The following is a 9,707-nucleotide window of genomic DNA, read 5'->3' as shown; positions in this document are numbered from 1 at the left end:
AGAAACTCGGAGAACATCGGCCAGGGGGCCCCGGGAGCCTGTGTTCTCCGCCAGCTCCCAGTTCTGGCTTTAACCCTCCTGTCGCTGGCACAAAGCAGCAGCTGCTTGTGGCCCAGAGAGGAGAACAGACCCCTCCCCGTGCTGACCGCTCACCTGTCACCATGTCAGTGATACTGGGTGTGGGCAGAGGCCATCAGCCCAGGGCTCTCCCGCCCCGAAACTGCTAGGATAACTGTATAGACAAGAGAACTTATATACTCAATAGCATCTTTACACAAAGCTAACTGTTAACACAAAAGCATAAAGCAAACGTGCCTCAGCAGACATTCCAACACTTCCAGGAGAAGAGGCCCAAGAAAGTCCTAAGAAAACACAGTGGGAGGTCATCTCACGGGAGTCAGGTCTCTAATTTAAACCAGTGAATATATCATTTTATATAAGACTAAGAAAAGTGTTCATTAAAGTACATTTTCATTTGGAGTGTTTAAAAATCTAATAATAAATTTTACAAAGCTGTTTTGAAAACGAGTAGAAATATCGTTCGAAAACAGTGTCCGTATGGCTCTCTGTGACCTTTGGAGTTTAGTATACACTAAAAGGTTTGCTGTTTCCATTCAAAAATAGTGATTTATTTATGGCGTATTAAGTTTGAAAGATGAATTCTGTACAGACACACGCCTTCTATCGATACAAATGTCCATGCGTCCGCTGTAAGCTTGGAGCCACCGCACAACTTCACCTCGGGGTCCCGCCACCTACAGGGCTTCCCGCAGCAGCAGCCGCAGCCTCTGCAGCTCGTCACTGGCCGGGGCTGCCCACTCCCGCCGCAGGTACTGGACCTCCATGCTGCCAGAGGCTCTGGCCAGCACCAGAGCCAGGAAGCCGCCGCGGGTCTTCTCTGCTTCCCCCACAGCAGTCATGGCCACCAACCTGAAATCAAGAAGCACATGCTGTGTGATCTGGGGTCACCTGATTACCCACCTCCCCCGGGGGCAGCAGGAGGGACAGAAATGCTGAGAACACAGCGGGCAGCTCCCTGACATCAGTCTGGGCATGGCTTTCTGGATCTGACTCCAAAAGGAAACAGGTGGGATGACTGAGAAGGTAGAAGAAGCCAAAAACAAGCAGGAAGGGCCACCTAGAGATGGAGAAGACACCTGCCGATCCTGCGTCTGTTAAAGGGTTAATATCGAAAAGATACAAAGACTCATACAACTAAACAGCAAAAAACCCCACCAGTAATCCAATTACAAAGTGGACAGAAGACCTGAACAGACATTCTTCTAAAAAAGACACACAGATGGCAAACAGACATGTGAGAAGATGCTGAACATCACTAATCAACAGGGAGATGCAAATAGAAACTACACGGAGATATCGACATCAGAATGGCCATCATCAAAAAGATACGAAATAACAAATGTTGGTGAGGACAGAGAGAGAGGGGAGCCCTGGGTCACTGCAGATTGGCGAAGACACAATGGAAAACAATATGGAGGCTTCTCAAGATTTAAACACAGAACTAACACAGATCCCTGTATGCAGGTCAGGAAGCAACAGTTAGAACTGGACATGGAACAACAGACTGCTTCCAAATAGGAAAAGGAGTACATCAAGGCTGTATACTGTCACCCTGCTTATTTAACTTCTGTGCAGAGTACATCATGAGAAACGCTGGACTGGAAGAAACACAAGCTGGAATCAAGATTGCCAGGAGAAATATCAATAACCACAGATATGCAGATGACACCACCCTTATGGCAAAGTGAAGAGGAGCTAAAAAGCTTCCTGATGAAAGTGAAAGTGGAGAGTGAAAAAGTTGGCTTAAAGCCCAACATTCAAAAATGAAGATCATGGCATCCGGTCCCATCACTCCATGGGAAATAGATGGGGAAACAGCGGAAATAGTGTCAGACTTTATTTTTGGGGGCTCCAAAATCACTGCAGATGGTGATTGCAGCCATGAAATTAAAAGACGCTTACTCCTTGGAAGAAAAGTTATGACCAACCTAGATAGCATATTCAAAAGCAGGGACATTACTGTGCCGACTAAGGTCCGTCTAGTCAATGCTATGGTTTTTCCTGTGGTCATGTATGGATGTGAGAGTTGGACTGTGAAGAAGGCTGAGTGCCGAAGAATTGATGCTTTTAAACTGTGGTGCTGGAGAAGACTCTTGAGAGTCCCTTGGACTGCAAGGAGATCCAACCAGTCCATTCTGAAGGAGGTCAGCCCTGGGATTTCTTTGGAAGGAATGATGCTAAAGCTGAAGCTCCAGTACTTTGGCCACCTCATGCGAAGAGCTGACTCATTGGAAAAGACTCTGATGCTGGGAGGGATTGGGGGCAGGAGGAGAAGGGGACAACTGAGGATGAGATGGCTGGATGGCATCATGGACTCGATGGACGTGAGTCTGAGTGAACTCCAGGAGTTGGTGATGGACAGGGAGGCCCGGCGTGCTGCGATTCATGGGGTCGCAAAGAGTCGGACACGACTGAGCGACTGAACTGAACTGAACATAGATCCAGCAATTGCACTCCTGGGTATTTCTCCAAAGAAAATGAAGTCAGTATCTCAAAGAGATATCCACATCCCCATGTCCACTGCAGCACTGCTCACAACAGCAGGACCTGGAAACAACCTGAGTGTTGGGGCAACCCCAGGGGCACAGGAGGATTCATACTGGGAAAGTCTCCCTCACGTGGGCCACAGCATCCTCAGCACCAACTCTGGCCCCAACACCAACAAGGCTCAGCTGTGAGTCAGTGTGCAGCCACGGGAAGGGGTCTGGCTCCCGCAGCTCCTCTGTCAGCCATTGGTGACAACACGGACGGACCCTGAGGGCGTCACTCGAAGTGAAATCGGTCAGAGGACAGACACTGTGTGATCTCACTCACACGTGAGCCTCCCCCATCTAAACAAGCTCAGCTCCCAGAGAACTGACCGGCGGCCAAGCGAAGGGGTGGGGCGGGCCAAACGGGTGAAGGCACACAAGCTTCTAGTCGTTAAACAGCAAGTCATGGGGAGCCGTGCACATGAACAATGCACTCAGTAACACGACTGCAAGTCTGAAAGTTGCTGAGAGAGCAAACACTAAAAGTCCTCATCACAAGAGAAGAATTCTGAAACTGCTGAGCTGACAGATGCAGTCCTTTGAAAACATATGCGAATATAAAACCATTGTATTGTACACTTGAGACCTGCATATTTTACATCAATTATACCTCAGTATAAATGAAAACCAATAGACAATAATTCTCTAATCCTGAGGCTATTTTGGGCTATTATGAAATAAACCCACTTAAAAGTGGCTTTTTCAGGACTTAAATATAAAAATAATATTTAAATTTAATATATAAATAAAAGTAAATATAAGGGTGGAGAAGGAAACAGCAACCTACTCCAGGATTCTTGCCTGAAGAATCCCATGGACAGAGAAGCCTGGTGGGCTACAGTCCATGGGGTCGCAGAGTCAGACACGACTGAGAGATTAACACAACATAACAGCAACAATAAAGCACGGTGGCCTCATACATAAATCAAGATAGAAGACAGTCAGTCACGCGTCTGCAGAAAGTCACCTGTGGCGTCTCACCCTGGCTTTCCCAGACTCACCTGTCTGGACGGATGGGCTGCCTGGCCACAGGCCCCAGATCGCTCTCCAGGAGGTCCCACACGTACACGCAGGATGTATCGTCCTGCACCAGAAACACGGCCGGCCTCGTCAGGGACCACTGCAGGCCAGTGACGGCGCGGCCGGAGGTGCTGTGGTCCCACTGCAGGAGCGGGCGCTCTGCCGTCAGCCGGTGCAGCCTGATGCTGCCGTCAGAACAGCCGGCCTGGGGGAGGCAGGGAAAGCGCATCACAGTTCTCTCTCTCTCAAACCAAGCAGCCAAGGAAAATTCTCAGAACATGAGCTTTCACACTTACCCAGCAAAAACATTTGGTTTATTCTTTTGTTTCCCCAAACATAAAATTGTAACATTCTATCTTGTTCTCACAAATTATACAGGTGGGGCATTTGGAGATCCTGACACACTCTGTACCTCCTCCCCTCCAAAGAGGGCTAATCATCAGTGAATTCAGTGAGTATATAAATAGGTGTTTACTTTTTAACAAAGCTGAATATCATTGACTCAAACATAGGACATTAAGACTGGAAAGACTGACTTTAAAAAAAAACCCACATACATTTGTACCAATAATATGGCTTTATATTCCTGTTCAATTGAATTCCCCATAAAACAAAACTTAGCTGGTCTAGCAAAAGAATAAATTTTAGCCTACTAAAATTAATTCCTTTTTATTCAATATATTTAACTCTTCACATATTTAATCTTTCCAAGAAAGCAGAGGCAAGAGACAGCAATCACAAAAGGTTCTGTGAATCCCAAAATGGAGGAAATAGACTTAGTACAGGTAACAGGAACCGGGTTTGCACTGCTGGGAGGGCGGGGAGCCCGGAGGCCAGCCTGGGACTGGGGCGTGAGATGAGAGGACACCTTGACAATGTCCTGTACAGCGAGCACTCTGACTGCCCAGGCCTGGCATCTAGGTGTCTTCCTCCTAACAGGAGCCAAGACTCCTTGGAGGAATGGCTGACCCCAAGGGTTCCTGTACCAGAAAGCAAGAGGCGCTCACAGATCCAGTGCCCTTGCTCCAGGGGGACTATCTGAGAGCACAGTAAACACAGCCAGTGACTCTGAACCCACAGAGGACACTGAAATCAAGCCCTGTGTCCATGTTAAGAAAGAAAAATACACAAGGAGGAAAGGAAGTCTTCCGACCAGGGTGGCTCACATGGACTAAACAACAAGGTGAGAGAACCTCCCTGGGGACAGATCTGCCCTGGGGACAGAACCTCCCTGGGGACAGAACCTCCCTGGGAACAGAATCGCCCTGGGGACAGAACCTCCCTGGGACAGAACCTCCCTGGGAACAGAATCGCCCTGGGGACAGAACCTCCCTGGGGACAGAATCGCCCTGGGGACAGAACCTCCCTGGGACAGAACCTCCCTGGGAACAGAACCACCCTGGGGACAGAACCTCCCTGGGACAGAACTTCCCTGGGAACAGAATCACCCTGGGGACAGAACCGCCCTGGGACAGAACCTCCCTGGGACAGAACCTCCCTGGGGACAGATCCACCCTGGGGACAGAACCTCCCTGGGACAGAACCTCCCTGGGGACAGAACCTCCCTGGCACAGAACCTCCCTGGGGACAGAACCTCCTTGGGGACAGAACCTCCCTGGGGACAGATCCGCCCTGGGGACAGATCCGCCCTGGGGACAGAACCTCCCTGGGGACAGAACCTCCCTGGGGATAGAACCTCCCTGGGGACAGATCCACCCTGGGGACAGAACCTCCCTGGGGACAGATCTGCCCTGGGGACAGAACCTCCTTGGGGACAGAACCTCCCTGGGACAGAACCTCCCTGGGACAGAACCTCCCTGGGAACAGAATCACCCTGGGGACAGACCCTCCCTGGGGACAGACCCTCCCTGGGAACAGAACCTCCTTGGGGACAGAACCTCCCTGGGGACAGACCAGCCCTTGGGGACAGACCCTCCCTGGGGACAGACCCTCCCTGGGGACAGATCCACCCTGGGGACAGAACCTCCCTGGGACAGAACCTCCCTGGGACAGAACCTCCCTGGGGACAGATCCGCCCTGGGGACAGAACCTCCCTGGGACAGAACCTCCCTGGGGACAGAACCTCCCTGGGGACAGAACCTCCCTGGGACAGAACCTCCCTGGGGACAGAACCATCCTGGGGACAGATCCGCCCTGGGGACAGAACCTCCCTGGGGACAGATCCGCCCTGGGGACAGAACCTCCCTGGGGACAGATCCTCCTTGTGAATAGAATCGCCCTGGGGACAGATCCGCCCTGGGGACAGAACCTCCCTGGGGACAGAACCTCCCTGGGGACAGAACCACTCTGGGGACAGAACCTCCCTGGGGACAGATCTGCCCTAGGAACAGCAGGAGCTCAGTCCAGGCGTCCCCCCACCCAGCCCTGGCTGATCAGACGGGGAAAGAGGAGCCCACGGTCAGGACAAGGCCTGCCTCTAACCACGAGGAGACACCCCCAGCCTCGGGGCGTCAGGTGCCCAGGCCCTCTATGAGGTGCTGAGGCTGTTCCCAGGCGAAGGCAGTGAGGATGGGACACAGTAAGCAGACAGGACTCCTGACCGGGGCCACGATCCCGCTCACAAAGGACACTGGTGGGGCAGTCACGGGGCTGCAGTCAGACCTGCAGAGAGCAAGCCCGACAGACTGAGCTGTGAGCACAGGAGATGGCCATGCAGACCCTGGGGGGGAGCGCCCTGGCCACACGCAGGCCACCACACGGGGAGTGCTCTGCGCCGGCCCTGTAACTTCTCTGCAGACTTACACTGGTCAGAATAGAAGCTGTGAAGAGGACCCACACAACAGCGCAGTGGAATGAACCGTACTGACCACGCAGATGGGCACTGACCACGCACACGGGACTTCAGGAAGCCAGGAGGCAACGCATCCAGACCCAAGGCTGGAGATAACAGCAGATGCTGCCAAGGCGTCAGAGCTTACAAACAGGCGTCCTTACCAGGAATACAGGCTCCTCAAATGGTGAGAAGTCAATCACGGTCACTTTCACGGGCCTCGGGCCCTGCTGCTGGGGCCGGAACAGCCTGGGAGACACTCTGATGTCCTGTCTGCTGCCGTGGCTGACGAGGCCCTGGGTGGGGGGTGAGGCAGGGTGGGAACCAGGCAGGGTGAGGCTCGTATTCTCGGAACTATTTAAACAACATTTTGATTAGAGCAAACAGGAAGCTAAGCTCCAATGAAGATGCTTATTAAGCCGCTGTAGTTACAGAAAGAGGTCTAGATGGTTACTCACCACGTCTGTGCCGACAACAAAGCGATTAGGGTCCGAAGGCAGAAATTTAACGTTCAGTGTCTGCACAGACCCCCAGGATTCGTAACCTTTACGAGAAAGGCTGGAACACAAAGGCAGAGATGAATAGAAGGGCAGTCTTGAAACCATCAGGGCAGAGGTGACACCACCGCCGCCTGCCGCCCGCCGCTCGATGCGCCTCCACTGCCATCTCCAAGCTCCAGGCAGTCCCTTCACCCATCCTGTCACTCACTCACTCGCTCGCCCACACTCCACGTGTCGCCTCCAGCACGCCCCGTGTGTGCCGTGCCACGGGGACAAGGGGACGGGCCACCAGGACCCCTCAGCAGAGGCCCTGCAGCCCCAGGGTTCCCTCCACCCCAGGGATGCTCACGTTCAAGGACTGACGGAGGGGGCTGAGGCTGGCAATGTGGCTATGAGCTCCAGGGCGGGGCAGCTCCCTGTCCCCCTCCTGCCAGACGCCAGCCTGTGGGCTGCAGTGGCCACAGGTCACTGGTCTGCACTTAGGGGCCCCTAAGGGGAGAGGGGCCATGGAGCAGCTGACGGGGCACCCTCCATGTGGCCAGCGTGTGGACGAGGTCTGAGGGGATGTTTGCTGCATCTGGACAGGGGGTGCGCGTTCTACAGGGGAGATCCAACATCAGCTCCAGGTGACACTTTCTTTAAAGCAGGTGAAGATCAATGCAATGCAAGGCACAAAGCGACAAGGCCCTAACGGAGACAAGAACAGTCTCACGGTAATTCCACGAGGGGCTGGGACTGGAGTCTGCAGTTTATTAGGTGGGTTTTTGCAAACGTTAACAGATTCCTCGTTATACTGAAAGCAATGGCAGGTAATGTCTAACCACAAAGCACGCATGGACTCATTAACACAACCCAGGGGTGCTCCAACTGACGGCAGCAGGGAGGCTAACATCAGGACTCGCCCAGCCAATCGCAGGCTGGGAGCCAGCCCAGCTGCAGCGCGTGACGGGAGGAGACAGCTCTGGGAGACAAGTTAACACGATACATGAATACACACAACATTCATATAGCCAGTAAGGTTTTTGCAGCACAGTAAGTTATTTGAGTAAAAACAGAAAACTGATCTCTGAATAAAACTTTCATGTCAATGTTTCCAGTTTCTCAACCTCATCTATTTAATTTCAGGGCTATATTAAAACTGGATGAAAAACAGTCAAATAGTACCAATTCATAAGACAAAAAATATTTTGATCCAAGAGAAAATGTTAGCTGTAACACCTGGCAATTGCATCTGTTACACTGACTCGTTAATAGCAGAGGAGTTAGCAAATAAACTACCCAGCAGAACTACAGTGTGGGATGCCAGCATTCTCCAGTGCCAGTCTGGCCATGATTTACTACCTAAGGCTGTTTCCTCCTGTGGGAAACAGGGCTTTATGGGCACAGACCTACCTGTCACTCAGCTGGATCGCAGCGCTGTGTACCAGTTTTATCCGTCCTCCAGGTATTAAACCTACAGACAGAGTAAGGCACCTCTTAGTACAAGTTACACCATAACCCAAGTAATCAGGAATAAAGGCACCTCTTACTACAAGTTACACCAAAACCCAAGCATTCTGGAATTCCTTTTCAGTGTTTAAGGTCAGTGCTGGAGGAACATCAAAGGCAGGGCGGTGAGGACTACTCCCCCCTCACGCAGGGGAGGGCCCTGCAGGTGCCTCAGATGAATTAGGAGCTGGCAGCTGAGGGCCTGGCAGGAAGAGGGCTGCTGGAATTAAAAAGCCTTTCCATTTTTAGATTTGATTTTAAAAGGGCAATATACTTCTAAAAGCAAAAAGTCAATATTCAACAATCTTCCAGTTCCCCACAGAAACCCTCCTCTGGAAATCTCCTCCCACAGGTCTGGGTTACTTGCGCTGGCGGGGATGTCCCTCAAGCCCCATCCCGCCCCAATGTCCCCTCATGCAGCCCTGCTCACACAGCCCTGCTCACGGCCCAGGGAACAGAGCGGACTGCATGAGAGGTGGAAAAAATGGCCCCTTGGGAGTGAAAGGTTGTTGTTGAGTCATGAAAGATGCTGGGATACTTGGCCGCCAGAGATGAGGCTTGATCGCTCAGAGCTTTTGTGTGATAAAGATTTATTAAAGTATAAAAGAGACAGAGACAGCTTCTGACACAGACATCAGAAGGGGGCAGAAAGAGTGTCTCCCACACCCCGCTGGCCTTCAGCAGTGTCTTATATTCCTATCAGCAGGCTGCTAAGTAGAGAAAGGCAATGTCTCAAAACTCAGAGTGGTACCAGGCCCCTCACCCACAACATGCACTTTGAGAGAACATTGGCACCAGGTGAGTCGTTCCGGGCCGTAAGACCAGTGACATGAATCTTGAAGAAAGGCAGGTTTCCGCGCAGAGACACAGTCTCTCCTTAACACATAGCTTAGGAGAACACTCGCGTGAGTAAAACCTACTGGTTTGTCAAGTCAGTTCTGAGTCTCAGGCAGAACTGGCTTGAAGAAAGACAGAGTCTAGGGTAAATACACAGTACATTAACATAGCTTAAGACAAACATTTCCATAAGAAAAACGCACTGGTTGGCTCACAGTTTGAGAAACGTTAAGTTCGGGTGGAATCAGGTGTCATTATGGCAACACAGAATTTTAACAGAAACCTCTTTTAAAATCTGTACAGGAAAGGGGAAGAAATATAACACTGGTTTCCTCCCGCTGCTTAAGAGAGAGGTGAAAACGTCTGCCACTTGCAGCCTGTTTCCACCGTTTGGAGACCCCTGGCCTCCCTACCTGTTACCCTCAGGAGGGACCCCCGCAAGGCCCCGCGGCAGCACCG

General features: G+C 51.7%; 1 protein-coding gene across 7 annotated transcripts in view; it reads right to left on the bottom strand.

Moving 5' to 3' along the window:
• Positions 1–454: 454 nt before the first annotated feature.
• DYNC2I1 (dynein 2 intermediate chain 1) overlaps positions 455–9,707 on the bottom strand; it is a 52,348-nt gene continuing 43,095 nt past the window's right edge. For 6 of the 7 annotated variants that reach the window (XM_042249110.2, XM_042249112.2, XM_060415248.1 and 3 more), the window contains 5 exons: positions 8,316–8,376; positions 6,882–6,981; positions 6,588–6,719; positions 3,614–3,837; positions 455–930 (listed from right to left, as the gene is read on the bottom strand). In XM_042249110.2, the coding sequence (XP_042105044.1) occupies positions 756–930; positions 3,614–3,837; positions 6,588–6,719; positions 6,882–6,981; positions 8,316–8,376 (692 nt within the window). In that variant the 3' untranslated portion in view covers positions 455–755. Of the gene's footprint in view, positions 931–3,613; positions 3,838–6,587; positions 6,778–6,881; positions 6,982–8,315; positions 8,377–9,707 lie in introns of those variants that run through there. The other variant, XM_042249115.2, reaches the window with a different exon arrangement.

The sequence above is a fragment of the Ovis aries genome, chromosome 4, assembly GCF_016772045.2.
Source record: "Ovis aries strain OAR_USU_Benz2616 breed Rambouillet chromosome 4, ARS-UI_Ramb_v3.0, whole genome shotgun sequence".
Taxonomy (NCBI): Eukaryota; Metazoa; Chordata; class Mammalia; order Artiodactyla; family Bovidae; genus Ovis; species Ovis aries.
The sequence above is the reverse complement of the archived record's forward strand: the minus strand, read 5'-3'. Positions and strand labels throughout refer to the sequence as shown.